Source organism: Apostichopus japonicus, chromosome 9 (genome assembly GCF_037975245.1).
Source record: "Apostichopus japonicus isolate 1M-3 chromosome 9, ASM3797524v1, whole genome shotgun sequence".
Lineage (NCBI taxonomy): Eukaryota > Metazoa > Echinodermata > Holothuroidea > Aspidochirotida > Stichopodidae > Apostichopus > Apostichopus japonicus.
In genome coordinates this window covers 15627476-15648837 of record NC_092569.1, presented here as the reverse complement: position 1 = coordinate 15648837, position 21362 = coordinate 15627476, and the positions used below count along the sequence as shown (strand labels likewise).

Below are 21362 nucleotides of genomic sequence, written 5' to 3'. Positions count from 1 at the left end.
CGAAATTTAGTTTTAGAAGACAAAATAAAACAGGAAATGAAAGATAACTAAATGTTTTTCTGGTGGCATAATTCTACCGGTTTCGTAGGGTTTTTATTTCAATGGAGCAAAGAACATCAATATCGAAGAATACACAACTAATTTACAAAATACAGAGTTCCTTTTAGTACCTTACATTATTGTCGCTTTAATTTTAGCAACATATCGTAAGGTTTTCTTAGCCAAAAGCTTGGTAAAAAGTTTGCAAAACTGTTGCTGTTTGTAAACAAAATGTTGATAGAACGGAAAAGAATAATCAAGGTTAAAGTATGGTAGCTTAGAGGATAGGTTTACTTTCATATGGTAGGTAGGGTTTATTTGCAAAAAAAAAACTGGGGACATTTAAATGGTAGTACTTTCCTCCTATTCCCAATGAGAGAATATAAATAAAATAAGAAATACAAAAAATATCACTGACATTTAATAGACAACAATTTATTTTATACCATCGAGTGATGATAAGTATAATCTATATATGAAAATGTCTATTAGAGACTTCATATATCCTAATGATAACACATGGTTTCACGGCTAGTCCGATCCACTCATCATACTTTTTGCAAAAGGCTGTCAACAACATACAGTTCTAAGTAAGTAATCAGTTATCTCAACTATCTTTCTCTTCCTTCCCTAGGATACGATGCAATGAATAATCACAACGGTCGTGAGTTCACTACACGTGACCGTGACAACGATGCTTATGGTTACAACTGTGCAAGCTATGGAACTAGTTATCAGAGCGCATGGTGGTTCAATCATTGCTATCATTGTGATCTCAACGCGCCATACAGCGGTGTCAGTTATACCATTTATTGGTATAATTTCCCCTGCAGTAATTACAACATTCAGTCAACAGAAATGAAAATACGGCCTCGCTCCTGATGTTGTTAAGATAACGAAGCATACGGACTCGCATAGCTATTTCACGCTACTAAGAAACGGTCTCACTAAGTTGTAACATATTAATGAGGCAACTTACGATACCACTAACTCACACATCAGCAACAATGCTAGGTTTCGTTGCTTGTCTCAAGATTATTTGTGACCAAATGAAAATGGTTGTGCACTGTGTACCTATCATTGACTGGGAAAGCTTCATTGAGGTCCATAGTAATATTAATATATAATACTTATAGTAATAACACATGTTTGGCATAGACGTACCCATGTCTGGCATTGGTAATATTTGCCGAATATAAAAATGACCTTAATGGTTAAATATTGATATGTTTTATATGAATAAATGTGACAATATAATGATTTGAAACACTTACTCTGTTGTATCTTATTTTGTGTACGACGTTTGATACGTGTACCGGCAGAAGAATAAAGTTCAGATTTCTTAAAATCAACTTAACGTCACAAAGATGTAAATCTGAAGTTCATCACTCTTTTAGTTTAGTTAATTTTAAAAATAAGTTCTTGAAAAGTAAAGTTTTAAGATTATGTTTCAAAAAAATCTTTCTTAGCACAGGACTAGTTTGAATTAGCATGAGATAAGCAATTTGCTAACAGTTTGCTTTTCTCTCGAACCTTGACTTGCAATTTGCTTTTGAATACAATACTTATAGTTTCAAATGCTTCCATCACGGTTTTCAGTTATATAATGGCTTTCTACGTTTTACGTATTTTTACTTCCCTATTTTCTTGGCACCTGAACAAAGTACTTGTATCTGAAACAAACAAAAGACAGTGGAAACGAAAATGATGATTTATGTATGCTTGTGTCACGTATCATGCTCAGCGTGTTTGTAATGAATAAACAGACCATCGAATTATAATTGTAAATCACTATATTAAGGTTTTGCACAACTTCAGTATCATATTATTTTACGTAACAGAAAACGAAAGCGAAATGGGAATTATAAAAAAAAAATCAAATGAGTACCTTGATATTATCTTTCTTAATAGAACGGGATTAAAACCAGTGACCTTAGGATTACAAACCCTGAAGTCTTCCAACTAAACCATTTAACCCGTAATTAGTGGTGATACCTATATAACCATTCTTGTACGAGCAAGGATAGCAAAAGCGCAATTTAGAGACTAAACTGGAATGCATACCATGTAATTAGGGATTGTATATTAATTATTTGCTCACTCCAAATTATTCAGAACAATACATTAAACCAAACTACTGACTTCGTCTCGCCCCCTTTTTATTAAACAAAGTCTAACAATCAAGAAACATATCAAACTAGTTATCAATTCTTAGAATTTAATTCATACATGAACTAAATAGTAAGGGTTCAGATAGCTGATAGAAAGTTTCCTTGATCTTGTTCTTTTGCGTAATACGTGTTGTGCTGAACAGCGCCCTCTATTCATTACACATCGTTAAGTTCTTCCGTGTCCATAACTTTATCACAAAACTGATTTGCAAGCGCTCTTCACTGTCGAACCTAGTGGACTCATTACGTCACGTTTGTGATCATACGTGTATTAGATGATGTCAGCCGTATTGTGTTTGAACATTTGATCTTGTTTAACCGTTTATGACTATTTAAGGAAAAGGTACAAATGTAACATGTTTATGTAGATTCTATGATGTCGGGGGGAAGGTTAGCAGTGTTTCTACAATTTGGCATTCACAATCAACAAGGTAGTCTGGAGCTCTCGGCCATTTATCGAGTTCTTCATTTTCCTTAAGTACATCATGAAAATGAGAATATGTTCTTCTTTATCTGATATTTCCCGGGTCCCTTATTTAAGCCAGGCCCTGGACTATAGAAACCCTCATCGTACACCTTTGTCGCCCATTAAATGATCCTGGTATCAATACACGCTATTATATGAGGATTCGCATTCAAGGACCCTATACTCTCACACCCTCATTCATAAAGTCCATAAAGTTTGGTGCCTCTACCTACTCAGTCGGGGACATTTGACATCCCCACTCCCCCCCCCCCATTTACACACACACGCATAAACATACCAAACAAGAAACTGCAATCAATTTAATATTTACAGCAAATAAACGAACAATTGATGGTCTCAGTCTCTTTGCGCCTTATTAGTAACATCACAATTATACGGTATTGGAACAGGAAGCTGTCATATGATTGATAGAGCTACACAAATGGTGTCACCTGACATTTAATGTTGAATTGCCAAGTTTTATGACGTTTCATGGTAATCATGTAGGTATGTACAATAAGCATTTCCTAACGATGGAGGGGGAAATGTGCAGTTAACATTGGAATCTTTCAAATACTGCCCACAAACTCAGCAAAAGTTTGAAAGAAATATTTTAAAGAAGTTTGGTAAATTCTCAGAGGCAAAGCTCTCTTTCCCTACCCCAACCCCATCTACGCAACCCAACCCAACCCTTTTTGCACACCAAATCATACCCATAACCGTCAAGCTGGTTAACCACATCAGAATACTTCGTCGATTGCTTTTTAATCTAGTTATGTGTAGCTTCAACAAAAGCAAGGTCTCAAGACTGGGTTGAACAAAGATATTGTTATAGAACGTGTGTGAATGTTATTTATGGATAAAAATTAAGGATAGGCTGGTTGGTTTATGTGCGTTAAGAAACTGATTTGACGTGTTATGTGGGTCATTAAGTCAGTGTCCGTGCGGGTACATTAAGTGGTGTCAAAAGAAGTCACAGTAAATGAAATTCTCAAAGATTGAAAAAAAATGTTTTTTTTTGTTTTTTCCTTTGTTCTGGGATTTGCTTGTTATTTGACTAAAGGTTGCGCTAAGGTAATGATTATATCCACATGTTCTGTATTGTGAATTATCTGTGACAATTACAATTGTAATTTATGTAGCTGTAAAGATGAATAGTAACCAATCAATCATGGGAAACAATGCAAAAGAAGGAAAATAGTGAGAAACGAAGGGAAGTAAGTGGGCCAGCTTTGAAAGCAAGGGAAACAAAGGGGAAAAGGGCAACAAAGAGGAATCAAAAGAAAACGAATGATAACAAAGGCAAATAAGAAAAAAATCCAGTCCTCTGACAAAGCTGAATCGATCATAGAATTGGGGGTATCTCCTTTACCTTCGCCTCCCCTAACAACGCTATTATCTGGAGACGGGGTAAACCTATGATTTCGCTCAACCAGTACCTGCTGAGTGGATGTATCAACAAAACAAGAGCACAGACGATGCTAATCTCATACGCATCAACTCCTCGGTCAAGCAAATAAATATGAAACAGAAATGAGCGTTTCTTTATAAGGGCATCACATTTTACACTGGAAACATCGTCCACTGCCTGGCCGGTATGCAATGTACAGATAAAGATACCTGCCTGGCCTTTATGCAGTGTACACATGAATGTACTTTATTTGTTATCGGGGAAATATGAACTATCTTTTACATCCCTTCTAGCTCCATCAAAGGAGTCAAGAATAAATGGTAAAAACTACTACATGATGAGTAAATCTTAACGGTGACTCGTGTGAAATGTAGCACATAATTTCTCCATTTAAAACAGAATATGTCCTTTCGGAGAAGTAAACCATGCAGCTGCAATTTAGCAGGTTTTTTTGAAAGTAAAGTGTACAGTCTTTTCAAATTGACATCAATTTTTGAATTTCTCATCATCGTCGTACTGGTCACGGATCATTAAGATTTTGGGAACTTGCCGTATTCCTTTCAAGATAAATTTCAATATATTCCAGTTAACCTATTTTTTCTGGTAAACTATACAATATCAATTTATCCAGTAAATATCCTTCAAGTACTAATTAATAGTACATACAGATTGGTACAGATCATTGAAGACCCGAATAACATAAAGAAACATAACGAAAGTAATCTTTTTTTAGAGAGTAGTGATCAGCTGTATGGAAAAATGACATGAACAAATGATATGAACAAACAATTAGGATAGAGACTCGACTTACTGCAAGTAACTAATTCCTGATATGCAGAATATATATATAGACTTGCATTTAACATCCGGCCAAGCAATATGTATTTGTATTTTAGATCCTCCTGCAATTTCGGAACTCGCGAAGAAGCCTCATTGGCTTATCAAAGCCGCAAGCTGACCGAAGTCAGTGTCTTACATTCATATTTAAAGTCCATGATTATGAATTGTCATGTGTCAACAACTATGTAACTGGACGACATACATTAATCTTGTAGTGACTCGAACCGGGGACCATATGATTGGAAGGCACCGGCGTTAACCACTGAGTTAACACTCCACAATTTGAACCAGACTATTTGAACCAGACTGTAGCCGTAGGAATGATAATAGCTTGCATAACAACCGTCTGAAGGTTTTTATGAGCATCCATAGGTTTGGAAGAAATGCATCAAGTGCACAGTGTTCTAGATGTTACACAGTACGTGCAAGTGAGTCTACAGTATGGAAACAGTGAATACGAAAGATGTTATACAATACGAAAATCAGATCCTACATTAGGTCTTAACTTAATGGTATCATTAATGTGTATTTAATGGCCTGTTTAGGGTTTTCATCTCAGATATTATGTTAACAAATGTAGCCTTTAACTGATATATAACTTGCATATTCAGGTAATTTCATACTCTTTATATATGACACTAGCGATCGACGTGACTTTTACGTTAATTGCCACGTGTTTAACTTCCTCGTATTCTTGGCACCTTGAAAAACTTACCAGGCATAACCAGGGTGGCCAAAAATGGCGTCCTTCCTCTACATATGGTTCTGTTGGATGATTTGTTCAGTGAAACGGTAATGAATTTCGAATGCACAAGGAATTGAGTTACTATTTGTATTACACTTTCATTATATCTTATGCACCGACGGTTAATTAATTTGTTCTAAGGTCTAAAGCAGTGTTATATTTGTCTGTGGTGTTTTTAAACTTTTTTTCTTGGGGGGGGTGACGGGGGGCGGGGGATAAATTGCTACCCTATGTGATCACATAATTGCAGGTAGCATATGCCTTAACAAAGGTATGGCAGATGTTGTTACGACAGCTTGACTTCATCAAATGAGTGTCTTATAAATTTTCCATCTAGTTTCTTAAATCAAAAACCTTTAAATATTTTTACTTTTTCTTTAGACTTGGTAGACTAAAGCAGTTAGGTTAATTGTTTATAACACTGTCCCGGATGTATCGGAAAACGTAGTTTAAAGTCAATGATACCATGCTCAGAATTTAAAATAATAACACGCACTCCTTTTAAGGCATAAAACGTGTCGTGGTGTTATAGTGCCATGTAGATGTCGAATGACTTCATAGCTTCCTCCTGAAATACATGTACATAACAGCTGTCGACAGAACTGTTTTTTTTTTCAAAGGTTTCTCGGCACCACTGTACTAACCTTTGGTCAGTTCTCGTATGGCTCAGATGGCGTCAAATGCTCTCAGACTGCATTTCAACTCCAGCCTTCAAGAAGTAACTAGCTTTGACAATGATGAACATGTTTGGACAACTTCGTGCAGGTTTAACCTCTCTGTTTTTAATAATTTATATTTCCAGCTGTGTCTCTTTGCAAGGAGGGGTAAGTGAAAATGTATTTTCTTCTTCTTATCTTCTATAGGTTCAATCGATATTTATATCAACTTACATCGTGAAACGTCCCGTACCTATAATTTGTATGTGCATTTATATGCTTCATACTTCGTCACAAGTACATTTGCGAAATATTTATGTTCATTATTGATTCCAATCCACTCGCTTTTATAGATTACCAAGATGTAACCTATTTACAATTGAAGCTCGTAGATCAATCTCTAGATAGATCAAAAATCATTATAATTTATTAAATTTGAAAACAAGTTTAAAAATATATCGTCAATTACAAGTTTCTTTGTCACTCTCAGGTAGCTTTCATCATTTCCATAAAGTTCGCAATTTAATTGTACTTTATTAATGGTGAAAACAATGATTACAAACTAATTTCCTATTGTGAATTTCAGATTTCTTTGTCTTTCATTGTACAATGAAACTGATTGGAACGACACTAAAAAGACAAGTACGTTGAAGAGGAGAACATAATTGCCAAAAGACGAAAAAAGAGAAGAAGTGTAACTTTGTTTACATTTATATCAAAACATATTTTACTTCAAAACGTTCAAAAAAGGTAAACGGGTCTCACTTATTTGCCAAGCTGATGTATACGTCTGGTGAAAACTGAAATTTAATCTACCGCAAATAATTACTTCTACTCGGATTTTCTTCTTTAATCTTTAATCAAACCTTTAGTAGTCAACGCACGATAATTAATAGACCATTCAAAAAACTAGTTTGTAATTGCCTTATGTGACACTTGAAGACAAAGCTAACAGAAGTGCTGTTATTTTTGTTTTAGTTTTTTCTTGTCCCAGTACCATCATACCTTACTGAAAAGAGTCAACTACAAGACATGTTTGTAACATATATACATTGTTGCAATCCTTGTAAATAGAAATCACAGTCAATGATACCATGCTCAGAATTTAAAATAATAACACGCACTCCTTTTAAGGCATAAAACGTGTCGTGGTGTTATAGTGCCATGTAGATGTCGAATGACTTCATAGCTTCCTCCTGAAATACATGTACATAACAGCTGTCGACAGAACTGTTTTTTTTTTCAAAGGTTTCTCGGCACCACTGTACTAACCTTTGGTCAGTTCTCGTATGGCTCAGATGGCGTCAAATGCTCTCAGACTGCATTTCAACTCCAGCCTTCAAGAAGTAACTAGCTTTGACAATGATGAACATGTTTGGACAACTTCGTGCAGGTTTAACCTCTCTGTTTTTAATAATTTATATTTCCAGCTGTGTCTCTTTGCAAGGAGGGGTAAGTGAAAATGTATTTTCTTCTTCTTATCTTCTATAGGTTCAATCGATATTTATATCAACTTACATCGTGAAACGTCCCGTACCTATAATTTGTATGTGCATTTATATGCTTCATACTTCGTCACAAGTACATTTGCGAAATATTTATGTTCATTATTGATTCCAATCCACTCGCTTTTATAGATTACCAAGATGTAACCTATTTACAATTGAAGCTCGTAGATCAATCTCTAGATAGATCAAAAATCATTATAATTTATTAAATTTGAAAACAAGTTTAAAAATATATCGTCAATTACAAGTTTCTTTGTCACTCTCAGGTAGCTTTCATCATTTCCATAAAGTTCGCAATTTAATTGTACTTTATTAATGGTGAAAACAATGATTACAAACTAATTTCCTATTGTGAATTTCAGATTTCTTTGTCTTTCATTGTACAATGAAACTGATTGGAACGACACTAAAAAGACAAGTACGTTGAAGAGGAGAACATAATTGCCAAAAGACGAAAAAAGAGAAGAAGTGTAACTTTGTTTACATTTATATCAAAACATATTTTACTTCAAAACGTTCAAAAAAGGTAAACGGGTCTCACTTATTTGCCAAGCTGATGTATACGTCTGGTGAAAACTGAAATTTAATCTACCGCAAATAATTACTTCTACTCGGATTTTCTTCTTTAATCTTTAATCAAACCTTTAGTAGTCAACGCACGATAATTAATAGACCATTCAAAAAACTAGTTTGTAATTGCCTTATGTGACACTTGAAGACAAAGCTAACAGAAGTTTTTTTTTTTTTTTTGTTCTAGTTTTTCTTGTCCCAGTACCATCATACCTTACTGAAAAGAATCAACTACAAGACCTGTTTGTAACATAATATGTTATATAATATTTTATATTATATACATTGTTGAAATCCTTGTAAATAGAAATCACCGATTAAACAGCTTTCATGCTCTCTGCCAGTTCTTTGATTAAAAGTATATGTAAAATATATTTTGTAAGTTCAGTTTATGGAGAATGTAACCAGATTACGAAATTCGTCTTAAAATAACGCCAATGTACTTCAGTTGATCCATTTCTCTCTTGCAAAATTACATACAAATTTGATTTACTTGGTCTTAGAATGAGATATACAGAGCCACTCGTTTACTAATGTACAATACATCTTTAATATTTCAACTGATTGTCAATGTGAAGTTTATGTTTATAACAGTAAATACCGAGTTCCAATTTGTTGCTTTGAAATTACAAGGTATATGGTAAAGACATGTCGTTATAAAATTTTACTAGGAATATGTTTTTTCCTCTCCCTCCGTCAAATTTTCTAGTAGTTTACATATTTAGACTCGCTGTTTAACATTATCAATGTATAGGATATCGTAGGGTTTTAAAACGTTAAAAGAAATACGTTAAACCACTTAAAGATATTCCTCCAATTTCCATGTTATCATGCAATCTTATTCAAAATGCTTAAATAGCCTTCTTTAACAATTTTGTGGTATTTAAATGCCCCAAAATGTGTAAGTTTCCAAACCATTATCGAGTCTAGTTTAAGCAATTATTCGAAGATTGGTTGTAAATTTGTCCAAACCTCGCTGGTATTACTCAAATTAAATTACTCTTGATCACAAGTAGACACTTTCTTTTTTACCAAATAAAGATATCGATGAGATTTATTAATCATCTAAATAAAATCCTCAATGTTTCAATGTTTTCGATATAATTTTGATAGTAAATGCATTTGAAATTAAATTCGTAAATTATAAATCATCAACTGCATTTGAATCTCACTATTTTAAATAAAATTTCTTACAGATACAGATTTAAAAAAAAACGTGATACAGCTTCTCCATACACGTAAAAATAGTGTTAGAACTTTAAAATCATCATATATGTATAGCACATTTAGTCGTTTAATTTTACAATTACTTTAATTATCAGAATAAAGTGTAAAGACAAATAAGCAAAGTATCGTAATCATGCCTATAATATTTACAAAATGGTACAGTTTTGATCAAACATATTCGCAATTGTTCAGTGGGTGTTGAATTTCTGCTTTTCTACTTTTCAACTTTGGTTTTTAGTATTCATTATTAATACCTTCTTTAATATGAAAAAAAAATATCTCTATTCCTATTTCTTTTACAATTATTCTAACCTTAAAACTACTACAGAAATTCAATTCCTTACTGTTATCGTACTGTTTTGGTTTTTATTTGAATTCACGAAATGTAGCACAAACAGCAATTTTATGTCACATTTCTGCTAACGGTATAGGAAAAGTAACCGCAGCTTCACAAATAGATATTAACAAGTAACCTAAATTTGAATTCATGAATTGTGACGGTTACGTTTGTTCCACGATAAATTTAACGGTGATTCCAAATCGTTTGAGTTTCACTGCATATTTTTTCTACGGTTTGGTAGACTACGAAGGTTAGAAATGACTTTTCTAAGAATACTTGATTTCTTATATTTCTTTATGATCATATAATTATAGGTTATTCAATAACTCCTATAGACTGCTGTAATTCACATAGTAAGTAACAGTAAGCAAAGAATCATTGAGTAAAAACCTAAACTATACTTATTAACAGCATAGCAAGTTTATGCTAAATTTTATTGAACGTTAACGTAAATGAAATATTGTCTGATCATTCTAAATATTGTCGATACGCTTGAGCATATGTTGAAATATAAAATCATTAATATTTATTGAAGGAAGCCATTTGAGTTTAACGGAAAGTCAGTGTTATTAATTATTGGCGGAGATGAAAGTAATAAATTTACATACACTTTTATATTAACTTTATGATTTCATCAATTGAAAGATGTTACAACAAGAGATTACAATAAATTGTTCTTTAAAATATGAAATTCCAGTCTGTGATGAAATGTTCAATTCAAACATAGGTTTTAGATTTACAATAATACAATTTGAAAAGCCAAAGAACACTTAAGATCGCGCCGTTCAACTTGTCTGGACAATTTATGTTTATAGTAAACTGTCTAAGATGAGGACAGTTTGATGTTACAGGTATACTACTTCCCTTCAAGTTATGAATAACAATCATAATAGATTTTTTTTTTTTTAAATCAGAACTGTTGACAGTTTCAAAATTTCTCGTGATCATTCCACTCCTTCCCGTTCTGAAATAAGAAGGAAACAAATTCTTTGTTTTAAAAGCAAATGCTGCTCTGTTTATATTACACTAATTTGATATATATATTAATTTTCTAGTTTACCGTATCGGTGTCATGTTGGAGTTTTATTACTCAAATTAAAAACAAAAACAGCTTATTATTTTAGGGCAAAGGAGTGGAACCGGCCAAATTTAGTTAAAAGAATAGTCTACACGAAGCCGAGCTGAACCTAATCAGCTACAAATTAGGCTGAACATAAGCCTGTAAAGCCATTATTTTAAGTACAGACTATATCATTACCATGCGTTATTATCGTTATTGTTTGTAGTATCATTGGTTTCAATAAACAATAAAAACAAGAAGGTTGTGTTTTTATATTTCAGCCTCACCTTCAAAGTGACGTTCGTGATGGAAGTTCCGGTAAGTTTTCTGATATTTTATATGAAAGCCGCTTTTGAGCTGATATTGTGAAACAAAGTCGATTGTGCTCCATCTTTAATATCGTTAACAATATAGTTTATTATCTTGACTAGTCAATATTATTACCATTCATTATGTATATAATAACTCGAGCATTTTAGGAATTTCTTTTTGGTATTCTATCTGTGACAATTACAAGTATATGATTTATCTGGACGTCGAAATCGTATGTCATTTAATACTCGTTAAAATATTTTATTTGTATAAAAATATAGGCTGGTGATATTGCAACGATTTTTCCTACTCTTTTCTCGATTCAAGTCGGTTGTACTATAGAGAATTTTTCGTCACTACATAGTGACAACTTTTATACTTGGCAATGTTTTTACACAATAAACCTTTTGTTTGGAAGAAAGGATCATAGAATAATCAAAACAAGTTAGACGACAAAATATACAGGCGCTTATGAAAAATACTTACAGACGAGAAAGAAAATTATTAAAATATTTACATCCAATTCGTATATCACAGTTGATGTTGGAAATGCGATGAGGGCAACGTGTTAATAAATTTCAATTGTTAACCTTTATGTTTTGATTGATATTATCTGATATATAGGTTCTCACGCACTGTGAGATATGCAATACTTTGTAAGCAGAAAAGTTGTGCGAATAAAGCAATTGCTTACGTTTATCTTGTACATTTTATACGGAGTGTCTCAACTAGTTGGGGAAATTTGATATGTTAATATGATTATTCTGATTTAGTAACAATGTCTCCTTTCAGCGTCATCTTTCTTCTTCTATCAACGTGCTGAGTATCCAAGAGACTGCCTTGAAGTGCTAAGCCAATGTTCATCTTCTAGTGTCGATGGTGTTTACGTCATCAAACCAGACGGTTATATTGAACCTTTCGAAGTATATTGTAACAACAGTCTCGGTGATGGTGGATGGACGGTACGTAGGTTTACAAACAGTGTCTTTGCCATGTAACCATACCTTTTCATATCCAAAAGATATATGGTTGTTTTGTGGTAATATAAGCAGCAGTGGAATATTGTAACACTTGTTTAGTTTATCACTGAAGAAATAAGCTAATGATTTTACTATTATATCAACAGGTCATACAGCGAAGGCACGACGCATCAATCAACTTTAATCGTTCGTGGGAAGAATATGAAAATGGGTTTGGTTTTCTCTCTCAAGAGTTTTGGCTCGGCAATGAGAAGATATCGTACATCACCAACCAGAAGAAATATCAACTTCGTATGGACCTGACTACAGCGTCCGGTTTGTCATTCTTCGTGACATATGAAACTTTTCGAATCAGTGACCGCTTCAGTCATTACAAATTAATCAGTACTGGAGAGTATACCGGAGAAGCAGGTAGGGTAGTAAACTATGCCTTTGTGTTACATTATTGAATTTCTGACGCGTTACCTTACAGTGGAGTTAGTGGAATGTGACTTCATTCTCTACCTAAGTTTCTTAGTCGTTTCAAGGAGTAATTTCCGGCGATCAGGTTTTACCTGAGCAACAATCGTGTGCCATTTAAAGAAGACTGCGACACGACTTTCGGGGACGGATAGGCTTGTTGCATTCTTTATTTTTTACACTTCTTTTCTTTCTTTTGAAACATTGAATTTACATATGTAAAGACAATTAAGGAACTATGAAGTTGAAATAACCAAGTAGAAACAGCTTTAGATTTTTCATTAGCAAGAATTTCGTAAGTAACACCATACAAGTCTTGGTGATAGGGCGGCTGGACTTTTTTTGAAAATTTTTATTGAAATTTTTAAACGTTAATCAATGAGCTAATACTCCTCACCTTTTTTTGGTATTCCTCTTCTAGATGCATACTTCCAGTGGTGTCCTACCAACAAGATTTTCAACGATTGTAAATGCGAAGGTTCATGTGCTGACCCTAGCTGCACAGTATCATGCAGTGATACACCCACATGCATTTGTCCCGATGGGTTCTTGATGGACGGCAATAAATGTATATCTAGAGAGGACTGTAGCTGTTATATACAGGAAGCAGATGGTGGTCAAGGGATAGTCCTTGCGGTAAGAGTCGCTTTTTAGCATTAGTTATCCAGGAGGTGTTCTCACTATTCTGTGTGAGACAGATACTTTTCATCATGACATTTTCTTTTCTGATTTTGAATGGCGATATGGCGACTTGGGTACGATTAACACTGCATGACGACGTCGATGGTCGTTAGGGTATAATTCTCCATTCGGATGAATTTATGTGTCTTTTGTTCATGACGCGCAAAGCTAAAAATGATCTGTGATTACGCAACTTTAATCGTTCAAACAATTACAATTAAACTTATTTAGACCCTAATCCAAAAAATTACTAAGTAATATATTTGATTTTAGTAGTAACTTTACGTTAACATCAAACATATAGTTAGGCGGATAGAAACGATTATCAATGACCGTTTTACCCATCTACATAAAGAAAGAGCCTACCACAATGTCATAATCACACATTTTCATATCAAGTTCTATAACGGTTTCTTTCGTCACAGGAAGGTGATGAATACGTGAACCCTTCTTGTACTAAGCGATGTTCTTGCAACAGTGATCTGCTAAGCTGTGATGACACATACCAGTGCAGTCCCAATGGTAACTGTGAGGAACGACAAGGCTTATTACAGTGTTACTGTAATGCAGGATACACTGGAGACGGGGTCCAATGTGATCGGGCCACTGCATCAGACTGCCAAGCATTTATTGGAGAGAGCTCTAACAGTATTCAACTTATACAACCAGCTGGGTGGACAGACGAACCATTTCAAGTCACGTGTGACGTCATAGATGGAGGTGGTTGGTTGGTATGTATCTTTAGTTTTCATATTCAAAGATTAACCAAACTGAGTAACTGATCTTTTCTTGTCACTGATGACATTATTATTTTTTTTTGTTAAGTAATATCAGTATTTTTATCTTACTTTTAACTTTCAAAGATAAAATACATCTTAAAAACTAAACTTACTTGAAACAGTTTACAAATTGTTTGATGATAATGAGTTAGACATGAGAACATTCGTCTTAAATATTATTATTTCTGCTTGCGAACGATAGTCTGAGTGTTCATAAAGTAGAAATATTATCTAAGATGAGACTCTTTTCTCAGATCGGTGGGTTATTGGTACCAATGCTGACAAGAAAAATCTGTAAACTGAATAAGCTTTTTGAGGGTCGCAAAAAGTGGAAAAATACAAACATCTTGTAATGTCGCTTAATTCGTTGATTAATAGGTCTTCTTTCTTGTTTATATTCCTATAATTACAGGTTTTCCAGCGACGTGTTGACAGTAGTTTGAGTTTTTACAGATACTGGAATGAATACAGAGAGGGTTTCGGATCTGTAGACGGCAACTTCTGGCTTGGCAATGATAAACTTGCAGCATTGACGAGCCAAGGCGAATATGAGCTGAGGATTGAATTCGATTCCAAATCTGGGCAACATTACTATGCTAAGTATAGCTCCTTCAGCGTGGGCGATGTGGATACAAATTTCAGACTCAGTGTCAGTGGTTACGATTCTTCAAGTACAGTAGGTGAGTGATTCTTCTACTTCTGTTTACAAAACAGATACTTAAATTATTATATGTGTCTACTTGAAGCTGATCTGATATGAATTTACGACATAACAAACAATCCGCTAAACGGAAGTTATGGTTAGGTGCGGAAAACTATCCTGTACAATTGTAATTATTGTTACAATTATTCTAACTATTGTGCGAAAAAGCCAACAGTGGCTTCTTTGCTTTGATTGTCATGTGTTGGGGGGGGGGGGGGGATTGTTGTACATGTGACTTGGTTTGAGTGGCAGACCACAACATTACCTCAAAATATTCCCACAAAATGTATCCCCTGTGCGTTTTGTCCCACCAAATTCAATATTTTCAAAATTGTTGTCGACAAAGGTATATTGTAATTACAATATCCTATCTTTTGCAGCACTTGTCAAATGGGCACTTGTCAAATACTACACGGAAAAGTTATAATAAAACAGACGCGACAAGGGCTAAATTTTGTCATCAAAATATGCTGTAGTATGTTTTGAAATGTGACACTTGCGAGCTGTTTGAGGAAAATAAGGGGAACGCTGAATCCAACAAATTTTGTTTTCCTATACACCTCGGAAAACATCTAAACAAAACTCATGACAGATTCGATCTCGGAAGCTGTTTATCAGCGTATGTGTATCGACCGATACAGCCTGTGATGCACCACTAGAGTGCAATGTATTCGTGATAATCCACAGAACTACTTTCTAACTTCAAAAACGATATTATAGGTCATTCCTAATCACGTAATATTCCGTTTAAGACTTATGGGAAGTAAAAATTGATTGTAGGTAAGCATGTATATTTAACATCTTAAAATAATATTTCCAAGTCCACATGCGAGATACCAAAAAAATTCTTTATGAATACAGTGGTAAATAATATAAAACATAATGTGGAATAGACGGAGGTATAACTATAACATCAGAATATAAACAGAAGCAACAAAGTATTATGTATAAGCGACCATTTTCCTATACTTTAATCGTTGTGATGGATGCAGGGACCTTCAGAGGTTAATATGATAAAAGTCCCATTCATAGTTTAGATCATAAAGTTTAGGTTAGAGGATCTAATCAAATAAAACCGGAAAAGAATCATAATATACAATTTTTTTAGTTGCCTTAATTATAGTTGATTGATTAATGAAAATCAAAATTGTAGACTTCACACAACTAATTTACAAGTAACAAAATTCCTTATCGTATCTTTCACGACTTTCGGTATAGATACAGCAAAATACGAAATCTTGTCATATGAATCTATGTAAGAGTAGGTTAGCGTAGTTAGAAGGGTTACGTCTATAGGGTAGGTAGGGTTGTATGTGTATAAACGCACTGGAGACATTCAAATGCTACTTTCCACCTAGTCTCAATGAGAATATGTTAATGAAATAAAAAATGGAAATAAAGCGCTGTAAACCAATAGACAACAATTTACTTTTAACCAACGTGTGATGATAAGTATAATTAATATTTTATGAAAATGTTTATTATAACCGAATGATAACATTTGGTTTGATGGCTAGTCTGAACCACTCATAAATATTGTTCAAAGGGCAGTTAACAATGTACCTATCAGGACCTTTTCCTTGCTTCCGCAGGATACGATGCAATGAACTATCACAACGGACTTCAGTTCTCTACACGTGACCGTGACAACGATGCTTAAAGTGAGAACTGGGCAAGCCATGTCAATACTCAGAGCGCATGGTGGTTCGGTAGTTCCTATCACTCTGATCTCAACGCGCCATACAGTGGCGTCGCCTATACCATTTACTGGTATAACTTCCCTGGCGGTCTTTACAACATACAGTCCACAGAAATGAAAATTCGGCCTCGCTCCTGATTTTGTTAAGATATCGAAGAATACGGACTCGCATAGCTATTTAACGCTACAGAGAAACGGTTTCAAAAAGTTGTATTATGTTTATGAGGCAACTTACGATACCAGTAAATCACCCATCAGCAACAATGTTAGGTTTTGTTTCTTGTCTCATCATAAATTGAGACCAAACGAATGTCGTTGTGCACTTTGTACCTATGATTTACTGGGAAAGCTTCATACAGGTCCATAGTAATAATAACACATGTTTGTCATCACCGAGTGTCATAACTTAAGTGTTAATCATTTATATGTATTATACGAATAAATGTGACAGTACTAAGATAATATACTTACTGTGTTGTATCTTATTTTGTTAACGATGTTTGATATGTATACCGGCTGAAGTAAGACGTACACAATGCTTCAAATCAATGTAAGGTCACAAGGTCACATAAATGCAAATATGAAGTTCATCACGCTTTTAGTATAGTAAATTTTAAAACATTCCTGCAAACTTCTTGCAAAAGTTCAAAACTCAAAGTTCTAAACTTAAAATACAAAAAACCCTTTCTGAGAACTTAACTAGGTTTGAGTGTGATTTCTTTTTATCTCTGAATAACAAACATGCACTTAGTATTGAAAATAACTTTAAATATTTCTTTATTTGATTGTCTTCCCAATTATTTTTTTTTATGTTTTTATTTACTTCCCAATCATCTTGACATCTGAACAAGGTACGTCTCTGAAATATGAAAACCAGGGTAAACGCAAATGGAGATGTTTTTTATTTGTATGTTTGTGTCAAGTATCTTGCTCAATGTGGGAATATTAACAAATTTAAATTTAGCACATATTATCTTTTTTATAGAACCGGGTTCGAGCCAATGACCCGAGGATTGTAAACCCTGACCTCTTCTAACTAAACTATTGATCCCGTAATTGGTGACGATAACTATATAACCATTCTTGTATAATCACTGATATAGAAAGCCCAAGTTAGAGACCACACTAGATTTTATCTTTTGTAATTAGGAATTACACATGAATTCTTTGCTCATTCCAAATTGTTCAAAACATATATATTTTATCAGACAACTAGCTTCGGCTATTGCAACCTTCTTCTTTTTTTTAAATCGAAACAATCAAATCAAATATGATATTATATTACCTATCAATTCTTAGAATGTAATTCATACACTCACTAAATATGATATGAAGTATCATCTTGTCATTAATCTTGAATTTTTGGGCACTCAATATGTAGTAATGTTGCATTAAAAGACCCGTCTTTTATGGGTGTGGGATACATAAGGGTCATGTGCGAAACCACCCTCATTGGTGTTTGGATGTGTTGGAATGTAAAATGGTGCCGTATTTTGCAACTTTTGAAACAATGTTGAACAAGTGTCAACACTTTTTAGGTTGTAGCATACATAGGCTTACATATTACATATTTATGCACTGTACAATATTCTGTCTTTCTGTTTTTAGTCACGTTTGTGATCATATGTGTATGAGATGATGTCTGCCGTATTGTGTTTGAACATTTGATCTGTGACAGTGAACCGTATCAGACTATTTAGGGAAAAGGTACGAACATAACAACATGTTTATGTAGATGGGAGGAATGTTAGCAGTGTGTTTCTACATTTTGGCAACCACAATCAACAAGGTAGTATGGAGCTCTCGAACCATTATCGAAGTCGCCCACCAACAGATCCCGGTACTAATCTACGCTGTTGTATGAGGGTTCGCATTCAAGGACCCATTCACACACCACTCATTTATCAAATCCTAGGTGGAGGCGCTTTCTTTATTGCTAAATAAGCAGAAGGTCTTTTGCAGCCAAGTTTTATGACGTTTACATTTAGTCGTATCAGGATTAATGTGCAATAAAATTTCCTTACATTGAAGGAAAAATCTATGCCAGAAATCCGTGCCAGAAAAACATGAAAGGTTTAATATAGTACTACTGTACAGTTAACATCAGCAATCTTTCAAATTAGACCCACAAACAAAGCCAAAGTTTGAAGAAATATGTAAATCAAGCTTAAATTATCCTTGCTCCTACCCCAACCCCTTGACCGCAACCCAACCCTTTCTGCACACCAAACCATTCCCATATTCCACTAGCTGGTTAAACACATCTGGACAATTTGGATAATGAAGGAGTATATTTCGTTGACTGAATTTTCATCTAGTAAGTTTTTAACTTCAACAATAGCAAGGTCATTTGTCTAGTTGAACAGTTGATACTTTCTTACAGAAGGTGTAGAAATATTTTATTATTAAATGACAATTTGTAAATGTTATTTATTTAGGGAAGCTAGTAGGCCAACTTTGAAAACAAGGGGAACAAAAACAAATTAGTGGAATAAAGGGAAACAAGGAGAAATCAATAGTAAACAAATGTTAACAAAAGCAAACAATAAGTTTCGTTCGTTGACAAAACCTCAGGCACATGCCAAAGCTTTTAAAGTATAAAATATAGTTATTATGATTTTTTGAAGTATGACTCTTTATTTTAATTTTCAATAAATTAAGTGTTGGCGAAGAGCTTGACAGAATTGTCCTCCAAAACTAAACTTAGCACTTACCTATGCAACCCCCTATTTCCATTTCTTTAGAGATTACTTTGCTAGGAAAGCTCACGCGCACTGAGCTAAATCGATCATAGGCGACAGACCAACGCCTTACCAACGCTTAAATCTAGAGTCTGGGAAAACTTATGATTTTGCTCCATCAGTAACTGCTGAGTGAATGTATCAACAAAACAAGGCACCGGCGGTGCTTATCTTATATGTATCAGCTTTTCAGTCAAATAAATAAATATGAAACATAAATGAGCCTTTCTTTACAAGGGCATCACTGATTTACACTGCGAACATCGTCCACTGCCTGGCCGGTATGCAATGTACAGATAAATATACATGTTTAGTCATCGGGGAAATTTGAATTATCGATTAACAATCTCTTACTTCCCTTCTAGCTCCATCGAGTACTTCAAGAATAAATAGTAAACACTACTACACCATGGGAATATCTTATCGGTGACTCTTTAGAAATGTAAAATATAATTTCTCCATTTAAACGCAAGCTGTCCTATTTAGCAAGTTTTGTGTCAAAATAACACCTGTTTCCTAAAATAAAGTGTACAGTCTATTCAGCTGGACATAATTTATGGAATTTCTCATCATCGTCGTACTGGTCACGGATCATTAAGACTTTGTAAACTTGCCAAATTCCTTTTCAAGATAAGTTTCAATATATTCCAGCTAACCTATTTTTCTGGTGAACTATACAATATCAATTTATCCATTAAATACCCTTTAAATTAATAAATTAATAGTACATAAAGAGTGATACAGATCATTGAAGCCCCGAATAACATAAATAAACATAAAGAAATAATCTCTACTAGAGATTTGTGATCTGTATGGAAAAAATGACATGAACAAATGTATGAACAAACAATAAGGGTTGGAGACTCGACTTACTGCAAGTAACTTATTCCTGATATGCAGAATATATCGATGTGGATTAAACAATCCGGCAAAACAATATTTATTTGTATATTAGATCCTCCTGCAAGCAGGAACTCGCGAAGAAGCCTCATTGGCTTATCAAATCCGCAAGCTGACCGAAGTCAGTCTCTTACATTCATATTTAACGTCCGTGATTATGAATTGTCAATTGTCAACAACTCTGTAACTGGACAACATACATTAATCTTGGAGTGACTCGAACCGGGGGCCTTATGATTGGAAGGCACCGGCGTTAACCACTGAGCTAACACTCCACAATTTGAACCAGGCTATTTGAACCAGACTGTAGCCGTGGGAATGATAAATAGTTTTTTTTTTTTACAACCGTTTGAAGGTGTCTATGAGCATCCATAGATTAAGAAGAACTGCATCAAGTCCAGAGTGTCCTAGATGTCACACAGTACGTGCACGTGAGTTTACAGTGTGCATGGAAACAGTGAATACGAAAGATGTTATACAATATGAAAATCAGATCCTACATTAGGTTTTAATTTAATGTTATCGTAAAACTGTATTTTATGGCTTATGATCAACAAATGTGTAATTACTAGGCCTGTATAGGGTATTCATATCAGATATTATGTTAATAAATGTAGCCTTAACTGAAATATAACTTGTATATTCAGGTAATTTCATAACTGTTATATATGACACTAGCGATTGACGTGACTTCTACGTTAATCTCCACGTGGTTAACTTCCTCATATTCTTGGCACCCGGAAAAACTTACCAGGCATAACCAGGGTGGCCGAAAATGGCGTCCTTCCTCTACATATGGTTATGTTGGATAATTTGTTCAGTGAAACGGTATTGAATTTCAAATGCACAAGGAATTAAGGCTAAGTTTTGTCTAGCCTATTTCCATCGGCTATTTATTACTATTTGTATTACACTTTCATTATTTCTAATGCACCTTCGACGGTTGATTAATTTGTTCTGAGGTCTAAAGCAGTGCTTGTCTGTGCTGTGTTGTATGTTGTTGATTTATTTTGCATTAAGTTAAAAACTTAAGATGGTTGTGACAGGAACACAGGGGCCGACAGGGGAGCAGAGC

The 21362-nt window shown here is 34.3% G+C and overlaps 2 protein-coding genes and 1 long non-coding RNA gene across 4 annotated transcripts in view; all 3 read left to right on the top strand.

The window, feature by feature from the left end:
* The window catches only part of LOC139972919 (techylectin-5B-like), a 40409-nt gene extending 39101 nt beyond the window's left edge, over positions 1 to 1308 (top strand). For both annotated transcript variants that reach the window (XM_071979230.1, XM_071979233.1), the window contains one exon: positions 674 to 1308. In XM_071979230.1, the coding sequence (XP_071835331.1) occupies positions 674 to 921 (248 nt within the window). In that variant the 3' untranslated portion in view covers positions 922 to 1308. The remainder of the gene's footprint in view (positions 1 to 673) is intronic.
* Positions 1309 to 1515: 207 nt separating this feature from the next.
* Positions 1516 to 21362, top strand: part of LOC139972923 (uncharacterized) — a 37670-nt gene continuing 17823 nt past the window's right edge. Inside the window, exon 1 of the long non-coding RNA XR_011795098.1 lies at positions 1516 to 1553. This is a non-coding gene — a long non-coding RNA (uncharacterized lncRNA). The remainder of the gene's footprint in view (positions 1554 to 21362) is intronic.
* Positions 7623 to 17027, top strand: LOC139972921 (uncharacterized). Its single transcript, XM_071979234.1, has 8 exons — positions 7623 to 7780; positions 11315 to 11351; positions 12138 to 12307; positions 12472 to 12736; positions 13206 to 13420; positions 13891 to 14196; positions 14657 to 14924; positions 16540 to 17027. Exons 1-8 carry the CDS (start codon positions 7691 to 7693, stop codon positions 16605 to 16607), a joined length of 1419 nt encoding a protein of 472 aa, XP_071835335.1. The 5' UTR covers positions 7623 to 7690; the 3' UTR covers positions 16608 to 17027.

Bases quoted from the DNA above. Each gene is read 5' to 3' on its own strand.
- LOC139972921 (XM_071979234.1), top strand. From the start codon at position 7,691: ATGATGAACATGTTTGGACAACTTCGTGCAGGTTTAACCTCTCTGTTT. The intron at 7,781-11,314 runs GTAAGTGAAAAT...TTTATATTTCAG, and splicing joins GTGTCTCTTTGCAAGGAGGG to CCTCACCTTCAAAGTGACGT. The intron at 12,308-12,471 runs GTACGTAGGTTT...TTATATCAACAG, and splicing joins TCGGTGATGGTGGATGGACG to GTCATACAGCGAAGGCACGA.